Here is a 17,379-nt window from a genome sequence, read left to right as displayed (position 1 = left end):
ACTGAGACCGCCGAATTATCAGCCTTTTGCGCCGCCAACCCTCCCGCCACACCGCCAGCGATCCCACCAGCAAGGATAACCACCAGCGCAATAACCAGCCCCCAAAACACAGGCACCATCAGGCCGAGAACGCGCCGTCGCTCTGGCGGCGGTGCGTCTGCGGCCGCGGCGGAAGCATACGCCGGGTGATAAGCCTGCGTCATCGTCGTCCACGTCGACTTTTCCAACGGGCTCTGGAACTCAGAAGGGTCGTACGGGATCGGCGCGGTGGAGTACCTACTCGGCGCCGCCTCGAGGCCCGGCTGGTCTGCCGGTGCCGTGGTCTCCGTGTGGAGACGGTGCTGGAGTTGATCGGCCATTCCTCCTCCCGCAAGTTTGTCTCAATTTACTCCCGAATATCAAACTCGTACAAAGGTGAAAGAAGACGATGCGGAACGCGAATGCGCGCGACGATCACAACGTAAAGCGAGAGAAAGGCATCAAGACCAAAAGAGAGGGGGAAAAACAAGAGAAGAGGTGAAATTAGGCTGACAGCCGAATACTTGAATGAGACCTCAGCTCGCAAGGGTGAACACACCGTTGGACCCCAGTTGTGAATTGCTGTAAGCGGCAACCGAGCTTACCTACGGGCGCGCCACATGGGGTTCGTTTTCTTCGCACGATACCTCATTGAGTCGAGAACCCCATGCGCCGTGGTACGGCCCGGGGCTTAATTCCCTCCCCTGAGACAATTGCTCTCTCTCTGCCTTGCGAGAGGCCATCCGTTGGCTCATGGCACAAACGCGACCCCAGCGACGCCACGTTCCGCCCATGCAATTTAGTCTCAGCCCTAACGCGCGAACAGTGGGAAAGGGGCAAGAGGGAAAGGGGGCCAAGCGTATGATGAACGCTTCAAGTGCTAGCCGTCGCGACGGCAGGGAATTTGCTATCGAACCCTTTTCGAAACGGCGCCTGATGCGATGGTGGTGAGGGCATGTGAGCGGTGGTTGGCTGGCCTTTGGGGGTCTTAGCCGCCGAGGCGCCTGCATGTGCTTCGCCTCGTTGGCGCGTCAACCGAAATAACTTGGTGTCTAGCCTGCGTCTGAGCTGAATGGCAACTGCAGCGGTCTTGAAGCCTGATTTGGCTGTGGGAGCGTCTCGTAGTCGAGTTGCAACTTTACCGTACTCCAAGATCTGCGAGATTGGGATGAGGGCAGCAGGTATTTTGTCTTGAGTATCATCGTCCTAAATAGCAGGAAAACCGGTTGGTGACATTGACCGGGCGAAGTTGACAACGCACAATTAAACAATGGCAAAAGTTGAGAGCCGCGTCTTACCAAAAGTCTTCATGATGATTGTAGTTTCCAGCCGGCGAACTCTGTCAATTGTCGAATTCGGGGCGACTTCTTGACGTGATGGAATACATCCTGTATCCTGAGCGTTTCTGAGCTGGGAGTATGATAGGTAGCCTGCCCGCAACACCAATAGGATCTAAACTCTTGTAGTGACTTACAGATTAATGGATTTCATAGATCTAGTTAGCTAAACTTCCACGTACAAAGTCCGCGGAACCATCTCTCCTCATTCCCATCACCGGCAGTCTATCCAGCCATCATCGAGCTTCCAACATCAAGAAAGCTCGTGTCTCCTATCGCGGCTACTAGACAACTCATTCGGCACCGGCTGTCCATGAACCTCAAACGGCACATACGCCGTCCGCTCCGACTTGGCCCACGGCGAAGACGGGCCCGTCCCGGAAGAATCCACCTGACTCGACAGCGCCGCCCTCGTCTTCCTCTTCTCGCGCAGTAACATGACGGTCAGCGCCACGATCGCCAGCGCCAGCGGGGCGCCGATGCCCACCCCGATCCCCGCCGCTGCTCCTGTCGAGATCCCGCTGCTGATACTGGACTCTGCTGCCGTCGCGGAGCACGTTGCGGCGGCGCTCGCGGTCCCGGTACTCTGTCCTACTGTCGCGGTCGCGATCGCCGCCGTCTCTACGAGGTCGCTGAGGTCCGATTGGAGGTACTTGTTGAGCAGCATCTTGCCCGCGGGGACGCCAAAAGTGTAGTTGGCGCAGTTGCCAGAGGTCTGGCATGCGAACTTTTTGTCACCGCATAATGCGACGCCACAATGCCGGCCAGGAACTATCGTATAATTCAGTCCACAGCGATCCAAGACACAAAGAGAGGAGACTCTTGTTCCGCCTTTCTGATCAAGAAATCTTACCTCCGCCGATCATTTCCTCCTTGTCGCAATACTTTGGACACCCACTCCGCGTCCAGTTTTGATCCGTACAGGCGCCGCGGTAGAAATTCAGCTCCGTCTGCGAAAAGCAGAGGCCGTTACTCATGCAGTAGTGATTCTGGAAGCAGCACGCCGCGACCTCGGTACCGCCCGCCACGGGACAAGCTACCGCCTGCGTCGCCTCGACGCCGTTGGGCCAGTAACACGTCTGGCCCGCCACTCCCGTGACTAACAGGAGTGCTGCGAGGAGCCGCCAGTGTAGCAGCGGCAGATGCATCGTTCAGATGGGCTGCCCAAGAGTTTGGCAGAGGATGAGAGGGTTTCGGGATGACGGAAAGAGACGTAAGAGAAAGTCTTGTTCTGATGCGGAACGGAATACCGCGATTAATAATTGTACTCCGTACGGATACAGGCACAATGGCTGCTTGCTGGCCTTGTACGCCCAAACCGGGCGTTCAAAAGTCACCATTGAACTAGGCTTCGAGAGACATGCAGCGCTTGGCGTTGACTTTGGGGGGTGGAGGGATTCGGATCCCTGGCCAGCCATAGATGATATGGTCAAATCACGCCGCACCAGAGCTTGGCTAGACGGGTTTCCAAACACGTTGGCTGCGCCTCCAGGAAATGAACGCAACATTAGAATATTAAAGCCCAACGGTCATTGACTCCTATGGTATAATTATGGTCTGCTTAGCAGAGCAGTGCCATATGGATGGCCCGCTGCAAACACCTGCAGTTCCCTCTCCACCGGCTCCACGGGTACAAGGGGTTAATCCTGTTGCCTTGCCGGGGGCGGTTGCGATCGTCATCGATCCTTTCATTACCTCAAGAAGACACGGCTTCACAGGGGTCATATTTTACGAAACGCAGATTGGGAATAGCTTAAAAAAGCATAGAGATAAGCTTGTTGAAAGTTGAAACGCACTGATACTCATTTCGCTGTCGTAACGAATGGACTCATCATCAACCCTCTCCTCAACCTCGTCGCCATGACCGTCACGCAGCTCTCACTCCCTTCACAGATTTCCATTGCATGAAACAAGCCGCAACGACTGAAATACCAGCCAGCGCAATCGCAACAGTAAACACCACGCGGAGAGCATCATTGTAGATAGAAACCATCATCGGGAGCGCCTCAACCGGCACAACCGTTCGGAACGCCGTCACCCCGGCCCCGAGCACCGCCCGGATATCCACCCCGGGCACCGCATCCTCCGCCGAAGCCCGCAGCAGGTGATTCTGGAACAGAGCGTTCCCGACAGAGACGAAGATGGCGCCGCCCAGCGCCTGCGACGCCACGACCGCCGCGGTCCCAACGGGCACCTCGTCCGGCGGCAGGACGGCTTGCACGGCGGTGAACCCTTGTTGGATAGCCATCCCGAAGCCCGCCGCGACGAGAATCTCGAAGCCGATCCACTGAGACGTCGGCGTGTCGGGCAATAGCATCATGAGTTTTCCGCACCCGACTGTCGCGAGCATGCCTCCAATTATTGCTGGGGCTGGGTAGTGGCCCACGACGGAGACGAAGATGCCCGCGAGGAGGGAGAAGAGGGATATCGCTGCGACGTAGGGAATCATGTCCACGCCGGACGATATGGCGCTCTCGCCGCGGACGGCCTGGAACCATATTGGTAGGAAGTAGATGTGGATGAGGAGCGCGCCGTACGTGGCGAAGGCCGCGACGCAGGAGGCGGCTACGGTGCGCTGCGTGATGATGGCTGGTGGGACTAGTGCGCCGTCCTGCTTCCACCACTGCCACGCGGCGAAGACGATGACCGTTGCGCCAGCGCCTGAGAGGAGACCGGTGATCTTTGTGCTTGACAGGGCCTCGCCCTGGGCGGTGTATTGGAGGCCTAGGAAGAGCATTACGCAGGCTCCGAGGAGGAGCACATTGCCTACTAGGTCGAGGTCAAGGATTCTGTTGAAGAAGGTTTGTCTGTGTTGTGATTGCTGATGAGGGTGAAAGAATAAGAGAAACACGACGAGGGTGAAGCCTGCGATGGGGAGGTTGATGTAGAAACACCATCGCCAAGTCTGGTGACAGGGTCAGTCATGAGTCTGTAGACATTTAAACCGCAGGATTACTCACGACAAGGTCGGTGAAGACACCTCCGAGCAGAGGACCAACGGTGGCGCCAAGGCCGAAACTGTCGTTGTGTTAGCATCCACGCGTCTTGAACCTCTATCTATCTTTGGATAGAGATTTCTTACATCACTCCGATGATGGCCGTGTAAACCGGGCGCGCCCGCCGGGGAACCGCCGTAGCGACGATAACGAAGCTCCCGGTGAGAATCCCAGCACTTCCAAAGCCAGCTACGGCACGACCCACGATGAGCGCGAGAGAGTCGGGGGCAAGGCCGCAGATGAGCGAGCCTGCTAAGAACATGAAAGTGGCAAAGACGTATGCCCATTTAACGGAAAAGAGCATAAAGGCTCTACCAAAGACGGGCTGGAAGGCGCAGATTGTGAGGAGGTGGGCTGAGCCGTACCAGCCAATGTCTGCCGTAGATTGGGATTCCGACGTGATGTGCGGGATGGCCTATTGCCCGTCAGTTGTGGGACTGGTTAGTGAACGGGATGATAGCTCACGGTTGTAAGGAGAGTTCGATCGGCCGAGATGGAGAACACCGCGAGACAGATCCCAAACACGAGAACGGTGAGCCGCCATCCTTCAACCCATTGCTCCCCTTCAACCTCCACATTGGATGAAGATGACATGGTGCCGTGCTTCTCCCCACTCGCCATATGAAGATGCCCCACTTGATGCATGTGGTCCTCGCCATTCACCTCATCAATATCCGGCTCAAACGGCTTCGTGAAGCGACTGATCCGGGCATCGGCCTTGCCGGGGTGTCTTTGCTCCGTGACGGGAGTAGGGCGCTGCTGGCCCTTCCCCCGCGGCGTGTCACTCGATATGGACCCGTGAAGAGACGGGTGACTCGCTAGGTGCCGGAGCGGTGAGGCGAAGATGGACGAGATGATTGACGCGGACTCGGACTGCGGTGAAGGGAAGCCACCCTTTTCTTCGTCGTCTGTTTTTGAGAGGGTGTGTGAGTCTGAGACGGTGTGTGATGGCACTCTCTTCATGGCGAGGGGAAACGCGCGCTGGATTTCTGTGGACGACGTCGGGTCTCCACGCGGGAGAATGTACGCGGCGCCGGGTTGTCGTAGGGAAGATACCCGTCGAGGGATCGGTGGCGGGCGTGGCCCGTTGGTCAGGGTGATTGAGGATCTGATGGAATCGTGGCGGCGGCAGTGGTCGTCGTCGTGGGAAATTTGGGATGCTATCGAAGGTGCGCTGCCCCTCTTGCACATCTCTTCGTCCGTCAACTCTGTCACCCTCCTCATTACAATGCCGGTGGTAGAGGGACAGTCCTGTGAAAGCCGAACCTTTTTCTCCCATTCTTTCGTCAGAGATTGTGGGAGAATCTCCTCCCCGTCGTTATCATTCTCTTCTGAATAGAATGGAAATAGGTTGTCGTCGAGACCCGGCAAAGGAGTAGCGTGGCAGTGTATGATTGAGATTCGCGAGCGCTCCTCGCCGAGGAACTCCGAGGATGGTCTGGATCCGAGTGATAGCCTGGTTGTCTGTGGTGCACCGCTTTCATCTACGGCCACTTGCGGATGAGAATCCTTATCCATGTTGTTATCTTCTGGCACTATCAATGATGTTTGGAAGCCAATCGATGAGACTTCACAATCTCTGTGACGCTGCTGTTATGGTGAGTGCCAGGCTGAAGCAAGAGGGACGATTGAGCACCATAGATTCTTCAAGCATCTGGAAGCTGCTCCCTCCGGCTTAAGAGGAGCAGCTAGACCACCAGCAACAGTCCCTGTTTAGCTTATTACTAGTCATTCTCTGCAGTTCATTGAGTGTCTGAATCATCGGTGGCGTCCGGGAACAATGGTAGAACATTATCAGCTGCGTATGGAGTGTCATCAATCCACGTTGGGAATAGCCTCGCGTTGGACGTAATCGCTGTTGAGGCGTTCTACGAACGACTGGACGTCAGATCCCGAGGTGATGGGCCGAGCTAGCAGACCCAACTGCTGTCAGGCAGTGACGCCTCGGAGAGGGCGATGGCGGTCGACATGGGTCTGGAGAGTAGATCGACTGCGTGGCAGGAGGCAGAATGCTATCCAGCTAACGAGTAAGACTGGCACCGGTGCCAGATCAATGACTAGATCAGTCAAGTTTAGGTGCCATTACTAACACCCTTTTTCTGACGACCTTATCTTTCAATGAACTGCGGGGGTCTCCCGTTAGAACCATGAAGCTGGAGAGTCGCCGCTAGAGACCGAACAAAGCACAGAGCAGCAGCCGAGGGGGCGCTAAGAACATGGTGCGGGGAGGCGTGGGCGGATGCCATCCGGGGCCGGCGCCTTGGATTTTCAGCGTAGCCGGGAGTCGGGGGCCGATGTCTTTCTTTGTCAGGATTCAAGACAATGAATCGGGAAGAGAACATGAAACATGGCATCCAAGGAGCGCAGTTAGAATCCTCGCGAATAACAGAAAGATAAACCGAGGACAGGTGGTGGGGCGAGGTCCAACAATTTCATGAGCACAGTTCTTGTTTCCGTATATTCATCACGTACTTGACCAAGCTGTGTACATTCGATAGTACCCTAGGTAGGTTATAGGGGGCAATTGTACATCCTTTCATCAACTACAGCAACTAGCCCAGAAGCTTAAGATGGTTATACACCTAATCCTGAATTGCAGCGCTACCGCTTTGCCGAAGCTTTTGCTTTCGGGTCCCCATGCAGTCATTCTTATTATCATTATTATTATTATTATTATTTGCCTTTCCCTACCTGCCCTCCATGATTTCTTCGTCCTTGACCTTCATCAGGCTCTAATAAATCAACGTGTTATCCCGTGTCGCCCATTCATCAATGGCTGGCGTGTCTCAATTGCTCATACCTCAGCACCCATGGCACAGATTATTGATCACGATATTGGTGTGGGAGGTTGAAAGAAGTTCAAAGTTGAAACAAGGGGGGGCTTGCCCGTACTTCGTCGCCTTGATGCCTCCTTTGTGGAGCAAACCACCCGCGGCCGGCAATTAGCCCAAGTTCTTATCAAACGAACTCATCGCGAATACAGCATAGGCTTGGCAAGAGTGAAGATAACTTCAGCGCTAATTGCATGTGATTTCTTTCGTTGTCTTGCTCCAAAAACAAGAGCACACACCTAGAGCTAGTTTCATGGATGTGACATGATGGCAACATGTCAACAGATAGACCTGAATACATGAGGTACCCAGTCAAGCCAGTGGTGCATTTTCAATTGATTCCAACATTTGCCTATGAAATATCCTGCTCATCAAGATTCTGGCAAGATAAATTCCCTCAAAAGCCATGTTGAAGGGGAGGGGAAGGAGAAGAGGGCATTTTGCGTATTCGTACTAGCGCGATCTGCCGACCAGGATTCCCCGGACGTTCCCGCGGTGTCTCAATTGGGCAAGTAGCATTTCGATATGCCCCATCAAGACCCGCAATTCTAAATCCATCGACCCGCCTCACTCCGGCAGGCCGCAGGCCGCAGGCCGCAGACAGCACGACTTCAGATGTTTCCTCCTACTACCCCCCACCACCACCTTGATCATCAAACATGGCATTTCACTTTTGCATTACAGTCAGACACGGGCACACTCTCCCAATTAACTCATGTCATTTGTTCCACAATCCGGAGTAAACTCCCGCCTTGCTTTCGAAGCCCCAACCAATACCTACTACGCCCATCAACGTCACCGCCACCAATAGCAACCAAACCAGGTATTTCGTCCCCCGCTCCCCTCTCACGCCTTGAAGATCTGGCCCGAGCACCGGGCTCAATTCAAGGACCACCTGACCGACAATGCTTGCGTGTCTATGGTATTCTATGGGTTCATGCTTTGTCCAAAATAAAAACAAGGTTGGAGTTGAGTTGAATTGAAAGTTTCTTCAGGTCTCTAGCTCAACCGTGGCGTCCTTACCCCCCAAGGTCACTGACGCCGCCAAAGTCTCCTTTTCGTTGAGGTCGGCCGGCTTGGGCTTTTGCGATGCAGCTGGTTTGCCGCGACCGCCCTTCTTGTAAGTTGTAATGTAGAACATGATGAAGAGAACCAGGTACGACGTCAGGATGGCGCCGCCAGTCATGGCTGCGTAGAATTCGCCGCCGCACCGGCCGACGTGGGGGAGGATCTCCCTGAAGTACGTGTCTGCGAAGACGTCGTAGAAGCCAAAGTAGACGAAGCCTGTTGACGCGAGTTAGTACGGCGATTGGATGCTTCACTCTCCCGTTGGGTGAGTGATTGCTGAGGGGTGCGGTTCAACTCACCAAGGTCCAGCACGAACTGGGTGATCTGCAAGACCGTGATCCACTGCTTCCACCACACCTTGACGCCTCGTGCGGTCTGGAAGTAGTACCAATACATGACCACATGCACCGTCAGGTTGAGCGTGATGGGCACCCAGGACAGCGGGGTGGCTCCGACCAACTGGCTGAAGCAGAGGAGCGCGGTGGCCGGGTGGTGGTAGCAGTGGAGGAACGTAAGGGGTTTCTTCTTGAGCATCAGGAAGACGGTGTCAATGAGCTCGTAGTACTTTGTGAGGTAGTTGATCTGCCACGGAGGATCAGCTTACGGCCTTGGTAGAGGTGGTTTGAATACTCACGTAGTAGAGAACGACCAGCGGTTGTGTCCAGCCTGAGGGTCCGCAGATGTTTTCGTAGATGCCCTTCTGCCACAAGCTTGGTGCAATCTGTTCGACGAAGAGAACCAGAAGAGCACCGCTCAGCAGAGACAGGAAGAAGTTGTGAATCTTGAAGAGCGTATTCAGCTCCAGTGGTTTGCGGTTGCGCATTACCTCCCGGCCGCCAAAGACAACTACCAGATACAGCACCACCATAGTCATGGCCTCAGTGAAAGTCGAGAATGGTGTTCGTCCGTAAACAAAGTCGAATTCGTTGGCAGAATAGCCCATAACTGACGTAAACAGCTTGTCGAATGTTTTCCATGGTGAGAGGAGTGCTGCGGATGCATCTTTCACCACCACAAACCCGGAGGCATTTCCGCTGGAGGTGAGATTATCGGGAAACATAATGATGACTGAGGAGGCTTAAGAATCTTGAAGAAAGAAGAGACCTCTCACGCAGACAGAGAGAGGAGATTTACAATCGATTTATGCTGATGTGGATGAGTACCTCATGCATGACCAAGACCTTTACGGTCGAAGATGGGGCCACCACTCTACGCCCCAAGCTCAACCATGGTCCATCTCGATGCTTCGTTTCAGACCATCAACTCAATTGCCTTACCATAGCCTATGACGGCATTTTCTTATGGTTCTCGCGGGTACCCAATGCATAATAAGCGCGAAGCCGCAATTAGATTGTCCCATTCCCCATAGTAGCTTTAACCACGCCGGTATCAATGCTCCGAAATGCTCGTACCAGCTTTCTCGTACAGCTTTCGTACAGCTACGAGGAGCTACGAGGGACCTTGACGGACGCGTTTGATGTCGGGTAGCGCACATCCCACACGGGTTATGCGTTAGCTTTTTCCAGAGGCGTGACGTGGTTCTCTAGCGCGCATACCCAATTTTAACCCCTCATTATAATCAGGCTTTTATTGAAGTAAAAGGCAGTCTTGTTGGCTTCTCGTTCCTTGAGACTTGTGGCAGTGCCAAAAAACTAGTAGAAACGGCCTCGACCGTATCATTCGCCGGAATAGAACAACCTTTGGGATGCGAGGCTGTGCTAGGTTGGAGATGCACCACCACCCGTATGACCTGTCATGAGCTACCGGCTGAACCAGACGTATATCTCGTTGCAGGCCAACACTACTCTACTCAGCAGCCGGTGAATAAAGCTTGACATGGACACCACTGCCGGCTTAGAGCTTTTCTTCCCACAACATCTGGCACGTAGATGAAGGCAAGCACCATACTCCATTCCACAAAATAACGGGCCAATTCAAGTATCAACGGCAAAAGTATGCGTATATGAGTAGCTTCCACAGTTCATACTTTTTGGTTCCTGCATGACCTCCTTTCGTCTGGAGTAGGACGTGGTTCGTCTGAGTCCACCTCGTCTCCAAACTACGTCTGGTAATCACTCTTTCACAAGAAACAGCGAAAGTCTCTCGTACAACATCTCGAGTCTTGTATCATCGTTGGTTCTAATACAGAGATGCCCACATTGGCATCCATACGACTGAGTCTCCGTACTCTAACTCCCCTTTCTGCCATACCTATGTTGAGGATCTCTTTAGCTCCGACGGCTCATATCAAGTACCATCGGCCTACTACTGCTGAGACTTTGGTTTCCCTAGCAACTCTCCCACTGCGATTTCCAAGCGTCAATATTGAATATGAATTTCTACTTATATACACAGAGCCCCATACGGATTCTTTCTTGCGGAAACTGCTATGGCACCCTTCTTCAAGACTCGTGTGCACATCCACAATATTCCAAGTCATGAGCTCATGTTACCTCAGAATCGCTCTCGCCCACCCGATCCTCCATTCCCATGCTTCGCATCTTCTCTTCTTCGATTGTGTCAACCATTGGCTTTTAGCCATAGTGGCAAGATCTTGAGACCATAACCCACAGGCGAGGCGAGCTTGAGAATTATTTGGTCTGGCTGAGCGGCCAAGCTTGGAACTGGGATCTCGGACAGAAGATGCAGATAGGTGTCAACGCACTATCGGAACTCTAAGTTGTCTATAACAGTCGGTCTTGGAGGTATTGTAAGTTCTTCATACACTCAGTCATGGCATAAGATGGGCTGGTGTCGGGATTAGATGCCATATTGCCCAGGCGTGGAATTACGAGGGCAGAATGGCTCATATTGTCAAGGAGAAGAAATAGAAGAGAAAATGAAGTAATTATCTTAGCTGTATGGATGATGGTGTTTGTTTTCTGGGAAAAGGAGCTGGCAAAGGGGGAGGTTCAAGTCTAAGCTCAAGCAAACATCTCTGGAGACGGTCTCTAAGAAAGTTGGCTCGCTCTGGCTTGCGGATGGAAAGAATCAACGACCATCTAGCCCTTCTGGACTTTTACGTCCCTTCTATACTCCTTAACTTACCGTACCATATGGGACTAAGGGTATATATTCTATCCTATTGTCTCTCCTGTCACCAGCATAGCGGCGTCCGTCTAGGTCGGCGGGTCAGATCAAACTGTGTGTGTGGTGTAATAGTTCAATAATAAATACTCCAATGAAGTCAGAACCCGGGTTAATTGATGGGCTCGTTGTTCGATTTCGGGCAAGGGCGTGAGTTCCAAGGCCAGTATCCCCCCTCTTTCCTTTTATACATAATTCCTCCATTTCCGTTTAGTTTATTTGACTATCTACATGGCTTTCCGAGATTTGAGAGACCTCGGCTTTAAAAAACTTCTTTTTTTCCTCTAAGAGAGCTGGTACTTCCGTATAATAGACACTACGCTCGACAAAGTAAATGATCTAGGGTCTCACGATTCTTAGCTACAGAAGCGGCGACGGGGGTTTACAACAGGCCAATTACATTAAGTTGACTACTCATCCAGAGGTTAATACTCTTGAGAAGAATAGGAAATAGTATAGATACACGCTGAGACTGATCCTTTAGCCTCTTAGGATAATTCATCTTAGTTATAGTAGCTCCGAGGTCAAGAACCTCCTAGGCAGACAGGGTAAAGTAGGCATTGAGAGTGCAGATTGCGCCGTAGGCATATCTAGAGGTATATGAATATAGGCCGGTCTTCGCTTTTTCTTTCTTTTGATTTTATAATTCAGATCATTGCGCTCTCCCACAGTAGGTCGAGGCATGTAGAGGAAGGGACCGTCATTGGATGGTAATTGGTGTTTCCGTCCCTACATCAACCACGACTGGAAGGAACTTTCAGATCTACTGCTTACCAGCCACTCTCATCGTCAGGCGAGTAGACCTCTTGGAAAATCATACGAGACATGTACGCTGAGCTGGGGAGGAGGCAAAGATGCTCTTTCCGACCACTGAAAATCCTCTCATGCCGACCTGGAGTACAAGGACCACCGTCTTAACATAACACGGCACCGTACAACCAGCAGGACCCTTCCAATCGTCCACGATGGCGGAGGACACATACTGTTTCGGTCGAGGCGACTAGGTCGCTCTCCAATATACGGCCCTTATATACCACTTGGTCGAAGGCTAAAGATAGCTACGCCTTTAAATCTGCGGTCGACCAAAAAACGTCAAGGATGGAGAATTTCCTGGTCTTGAAGCCTTCACCAACATGCCATCAGCACAGAAGCTAGCGGTTCTGCGATCTGAGACAAATACGCCCAAGTTGGCAACCGCACCAGCTAGCGCCTAGGGGATGCGATGGGTCTTGAAAGCTAGCCACTGTCGCGCCAGGTCCGCTCTTCAACGGCGTCGATCTGGCAGATCGTGGCGTCGCGGGTTTCCCGCGTTAGCTTGGTATGAGACCGTTAATCTTCCACATGGCACAGATTCTTTCAACCCACAAGCAGCGAAATTGCAATGTTGGGAGGGAAGCCTGCCTACGATGGGATATTTTAGTCACATGAAGGTTTTTGCTTGATAATGCAACCACTACCAGATTGCCGCCGGGGCACGTGAAGCGTAGGAAGTTGTAGGATCCAACCCAGCACACTGTTATTATTTCTCAAAAGACACCTTTAGCACGTTATTCGAGGAGGTCATGTAGAAAGGGACTTCATAAGAGGAAGCAACATGACAGCGAATCGACATCATATCTAGACATCTTGAGCCCACGTATCCCTTACTCACGCTTGAAGCCTCGTAGCCTTCGCTTCGAGGCTCAGGCAAGTTCGTCTCGGTAAAGCCCAAGGAAGGAGAGAGGTTAACAGTGTGGCCTGAACTCATAAGACGTTGTTCCACACCCACCAATCGTGCACATCACGGCATCGGCGCATGGCTCACGCTTCATATCATTGGGCGATGGGGATGAGATCAGACAGAGAGCATGGCAGAGAACAACCTCCCATGCGCGATCAAGGAGGTCAAGGACCACAGCAACAGAGACAAAGAGTATATCCCATCCACTCAAGTCAAGCCACCATCCTCGAATCCCAGAGCACTGCCACAGACAACCACATCTCCAGAAAGCCCTGCATAGCTGGACCTCCAAACTCAAATCCCCCTTCCCCCAATCCCCATGCCTCAAATCCATGTCCCATCCGTCACCAAGAATCATAGCTCCAAGAAAAACAGATCCTCATCTTCGGTACACGTTCTCCAACGGGCTAGAACAATGTCGTCAGCCCGAGACGGCCGCACACCCCCCTGTCTGAGACGACGCTGTGGCAGGTGCAGTGATGTCAAATCTGACGACGAAAATGTGGAAAGGTGGAAGCTTTGATAGGTGCGATTCACCCCCCCCTCCCCCCCCCCCCCCGCCTGCCTGATCAGATACCTAGGACAGGGGGCGGCGGGGTGATGGTCCCTGAGCTTTCCCATCCCGCACCTGCACCTCTGACGTCACACTCCATCAGTCCAGATCCCCGAGCTTCACCTTTCCTCACCACAAACAACCTGGCCATCGGACATTGAACAATCCATAAGAAGGCCTCAGACCTCAACCTCCATCACCCCTCATTATCTGCTTCGTTTTTCCCATTACACCTCAAGAGCAAACAAAGCAGACAGAAACCTCGCATGCCAGCATTCAACAAACCACACAACACCACAAAAATAAAAGACGTCCCCCTCCTAAACAAAATCCTCCCAGCCTCCCAACAACATAAACCCATCATGCCCGTCGGAAACAGCGATCAAAACGCAGGCGTTACGGGCGGCGCCAAGTTCGTCACCTCGGCCCTCGGTAACACCGTTGGCGGCGTGACCCGCACCGTCGGCAACGTCACCGGCGCCGCGACCCAGGGCGTCGGCGACACCATCTCCAGCGCGACCGGCTCTGCTGGCCGTCCTGTCGGCGATGGAATCGCCAATCTTGGACAGGGTCTGTCGGGCGCGTTGAACTCTGTGGGCAAGGGGGCTGAGGATGCTGGGCAGTGGAAGAGATCGTAGGGAGTATGCACCACCGTACGGCTGGAATGTGTATATGGAATGGGAGAATGATCAAGGATGATTACTTGGGAGGTTCTTTTGCTTGTGTTATTAGGGGCGTTTATGTCATGGAATCAACATGATGGATATGAAATATAATGATATCCTCCGACATACCCACGCCTTCATGGCCCTGGTGATCAAGTGTGTTCGATGCCGCTTATTCGTCGATGTTATTTGCCGACGGCCGTCTATATTGTTACAGCAAGGTAATGTTACAAAATACTACAAGGTATGATAGTGTACATGATACAATCGCATGAAAGGAGGGGAGTAGGACACCTCAACCTACTCATTCCTTCTTTCGGAACTGCAGGTTGTACGTTAGGAGCTGCTCCTTCGTCATCTTGCCCGGTCCACCAGCAAACTCGTCCACGCCATTATTATTCTTCGGGAACGCAATAACGTCCCTGACGGAAGACGAGCCGCTCAGGACGGCCACGAAGCGATCAAATCCGATAGCGAAGCCCGCGTGCGGCGGACACCCCGCCCGCAATGCCTTGAGCAGATGTGAGAACTCCTTAATCTTGTCCTGGCTCATCTTGAGAATGTCGCGGAAGATGAACTCCTGGATCTCGGCAATGTGGATACGTCGGCTTCCGCCGCCGAGCTCCACGCCGTTGAGGACGAGGTCGTAGTGGTCGGCCTTGGCCCGGAGCGGGTCCTTGAAGAGGAGCTCAAAGTCCTCTTCGGAATGGGGGGACGTGAAGGGGTGGTGGGTGGCCGAGAAGCCTGACGCGCCGCCCTGCCCGACGTCGCCTTCCTCTTCCGGGGTGAACATAGGGAAGTCGGTCACCCAGAGGAATTTGAAGGTGTCGTCCCTGTCAAGCAGGCCCGCTTCCACGGCGGCGTGGTAGAGCGCGATTCGAGCCTCGCCGAGCTTTGTCGAGCCTCCTTGCTGGGGTTGGTTCTTGCGCGCCTGGAACAGGACAATGTCTCCGTTCTCGAGCGACGAAAAGCCGGCTTCTTCGGGGAGAGATCCCAGGATGCTATCTAGGCCTTCGGGTCCGAGAGCGGAAAAGCCGCTGAGGGGTTTACTACTGTCAAACATCAGGGCTGTAGGAGCGCCGTCTGGGTTTTGTGATAGGCTTTTGGGAAGGTTCTCCATGAACTCGGTCACAAACTTCCACACGTCCCGCCTGTCGGCATCTTCGTGTGGGCTGATCTTCCAGACTTCGACGATTGGTGCGTCGAGATCGGTGATCATGCTGACAAAGTCCTTATTGAGGCTTCCGTCAACGCGACATATCTGGACGGCGCTGTTAGTCTTGGCTTGCTAAAAGACGTCTATGGGGCGCAACTGACCCTGTTGGGAATGCGCAGGTCCGGCTTGTCAGACCCGTACAGGTCCATGCAGTCGGTGTACTTCATTCTCAGGAAAGGCGTAGAGATGGCAGGGTACTCTTGGTAGAGTGGTGCTTTCGCGTCGTCCTTTGTGCTGTCCTGAACACTCTGTTTCCAGTCCTGATCTCTGTTAGCACTCAATGATACTCCACTGCATGTGCAACAGCGAGTGATCGCATACCTCGAGTGATGCTTTCCTGACCGGTGCGAATGAGTCTTCTCCCACTTCCATGACGTATTGTTCTCTCACAACATCCCAAGCACGGCCGACTACATACTCAACGTCCTCCATGATGGTCTTGCCTGTAGCAAAGGATTTTTCCATATCCAACTGTGACCATGTTAGCTAATTGGACTAATCAGCAGCATGGACCACGCACCTGTGTGAACTCGGGTTGACGGTCTGCGCGATGATCTTCATCACGGAAGCACCGCGCAAACTGGTAGTAACCCCCCATGCCAGAGGCCATAAGAACCTGCTTATACTGCTGCGGGCTCTGCGGCAACGCATAGGCATATCTAGGCCGCCGCGTCGGCACAATAAACTCTCTTGCGCCTTCCGAGGTAGACTTGAAAAGAATGGGCGTCTCGACGTCCATAAACTCCCTGTCCACCATCGCCTGCCCCATGGACGACTTGAGCTGCGCACGGAAGCGCAGCCTCTCCTTCAGCTCCTTATGGAAGCGGAGCTGAAGATGGCGCTGCTCTGGCGGAAACACGGTATCCGGGCCGACGATGATGTCCTTGGGGAACGGGTTGAGGTATTGTATCGAGTCCATGTCAATCTCGAATCGTGTCGCGCCCGATGTATCTGTCGTTACGCCCTTTGCTAACACGGCGCTGAAGGGGCGAATCTTTGCTAGTAAAGCAGCATTGTCGCCCTTGGCGCAGATCTGACCAATTCGTTCTCCGTTGCGCTCTAGGTGGGCAAATGCCAGATTCTTGCCGACTTTTCTCGTTCGGCTGATGTGTCCGCTCACGATGATCGAGGAGCCCGGTTTACTCCATGTCTCGGGGGAGGACATCTGAGGGAGGGCGACTGTTGATTTCGAAAGTCAGCAGGAGCTTCAGGAGTTACGTTGCGATTCTTGAACTTGCTCACAGCACTCCTTGAACTCTTGTGACAGTTGTGTGTGTTTTGACTCCTCTTGCGCGCGCTGGGGTTTCGTCATTGACAGGTGACGAGCCTGTTGGCTTGGAAGATGTGTTGGACCGCATGTTGAGCTTTGTGACAGAGAGACACTCCGGCTTATAGTTTGCGACTGTGGTGTGCGCGGACGCAGGGCAGCCAACGCTCTACTGCGACAGCATTGGCGAAGCATCTGGAAGGTATAGTCGGGCTGATTGAAGACAGCCGACTGGGTAGAATATTTGGTTCGAATCTACAAGGTGAAGTAGTCAATTTGCAGCTTCGACAGGCCACAATGGCGTGGTCAAAAGAACTGATGGGTGGGCTGAGATCAAATATGATTTTGTTACATTTGAAGCTATCACAGCTAAGGTCCCCTAGTCCACTGCGTCAAAACGGTGGAACGATGTTGGAGCCAACCATCCAATGCGACACTGGTGGGCTGCTGTTGCATGGCGCTTTCCTCAGGTCCTCAGGTCCCCACGGCGCTGTTACTGGCACCTGAGGCAGAAGGTCCCCACCAAAAAAGTGATTAGCGCGGGGCAGATTCTCGCGTCCATATAAAACTCTTTCGGGAAGCTCCTAAAAATTTCCTTCTTTTCCTCTTTATGATTTCTCC

General features: G+C 53.2%; 6 protein-coding genes across 6 annotated transcripts; 2 read left to right on the top strand and 4 right to left on the bottom strand.

Annotated features, from left to right (window-relative positions):
* Nucleotides 1–1,608: 1,608 nt before the first annotated feature.
* BDP55DRAFT_696215 (uncharacterized protein) lies at nt 1,609–2,503 on the bottom strand (the record flags this gene model as incomplete). The annotated part of the gene is made up of 2 exons (XM_060577555.1): nt 1,609–2,126; nt 2,209–2,503. The coding sequence occupies 2 exons, from the start codon at nt 2,501–2,503 to the stop codon at nt 1,609–1,611; spliced, it is 813 nt and encodes a 270-aa protein (XP_060426315.1).
* A 719-nt stretch (nt 2,504–3,222) lies between these two features.
* On the bottom strand, nt 3,223–4,945 carry BDP55DRAFT_558776 (major facilitator superfamily transporter; the record flags this gene model as incomplete). The annotated part of the gene is made up of 4 exons (XM_060569839.1): nt 3,223–4,260; nt 4,316–4,373; nt 4,438–4,766; nt 4,817–4,945. The coding sequence occupies 4 exons, from the start codon at nt 4,943–4,945 to the stop codon at nt 3,223–3,225; spliced, it is 1,554 nt and encodes a 517-aa protein (XP_060426314.1).
* Nucleotides 4,946–8,173: 3,228 nt separating this feature from the next.
* On the bottom strand, nt 8,174–9,310 carry BDP55DRAFT_731545 (GNS1/SUR4 family protein; the record flags this gene model as incomplete). Its single annotated transcript, XM_060579825.1, has 3 exons — nt 8,174–8,466; nt 8,550–8,832; nt 8,885–9,310. 3 exons carry the CDS (start codon nt 9,308–9,310, stop codon nt 8,174–8,176), a joined length of 1,002 nt encoding a protein of 333 aa, XP_060426313.1.
* A 972-nt stretch (nt 9,311–10,282) lies between these two features.
* On the top strand, nt 10,283–10,960 carry BDP55DRAFT_253832 (uncharacterized protein). The gene has a single exon (XM_060566297.1). The coding sequence runs from the start codon at nt 10,401–10,403 to the stop codon at nt 10,806–10,808; it is 408 nt and encodes a 135-aa protein (XP_060426312.1). The 5' UTR covers nt 10,283–10,400; the 3' UTR covers nt 10,809–10,960.
* A 2,551-nt stretch (nt 10,961–13,511) lies between these two features.
* Nucleotides 13,512–14,414, top strand: BDP55DRAFT_253804 (uncharacterized protein). Its single transcript, XM_060566296.1, has 2 exons — nt 13,512–13,583; nt 13,950–14,414. The coding sequence occupies exon 2, from the start codon at nt 13,973–13,975 to the stop codon at nt 14,246–14,248; it is 276 nt and encodes a 91-aa protein (XP_060426311.1). The 5' UTR covers nt 13,512–13,583; nt 13,950–13,972; the 3' UTR covers nt 14,249–14,414.
* Nucleotides 14,415–14,579: 165 nt separating this feature from the next.
* Nucleotides 14,580–16,656, bottom strand: BDP55DRAFT_696211 (tRNA synthetase class II; the record flags this gene model as incomplete). The annotated part of the gene is made up of 4 exons (XM_060577554.1): nt 14,580–15,536; nt 15,593–15,751; nt 15,813–15,962; nt 16,012–16,656. The coding sequence occupies 4 exons, from the start codon at nt 16,654–16,656 to the stop codon at nt 14,580–14,582; spliced, it is 1,911 nt and encodes a 636-aa protein (XP_060426310.1).
* Nucleotides 16,657–17,379: the final 723 nt, after the last annotated feature.

This window comes from Colletotrichum godetiae (assembly GCF_030913485.1).
Source record: "Colletotrichum godetiae strain CBS 193.32 chromosome Unknown BDP55scaffold_39, whole genome shotgun sequence".
Lineage (NCBI taxonomy): Eukaryota > Fungi > Ascomycota > Sordariomycetes > Glomerellales > Glomerellaceae > Colletotrichum > Colletotrichum godetiae.
The sequence above is the reverse complement of the archived record's forward strand: the minus strand, read 5'-3'. Positions and strand labels throughout refer to the sequence as shown.

Coding starts and splice junctions, on each gene's coding strand:
- BDP55DRAFT_253832 (XM_060566297.1), top strand. CDS start 10,401: ATGCCCACATTGGCATCCATACGACTGAGTCTCCGTACTCTAACTCCC.
- BDP55DRAFT_253804 (XM_060566296.1), top strand. CDS start 13,973: ATGCCCGTCGGAAACAGCGATCAAAACGCAGGCGTTACGGGCGGCGCC.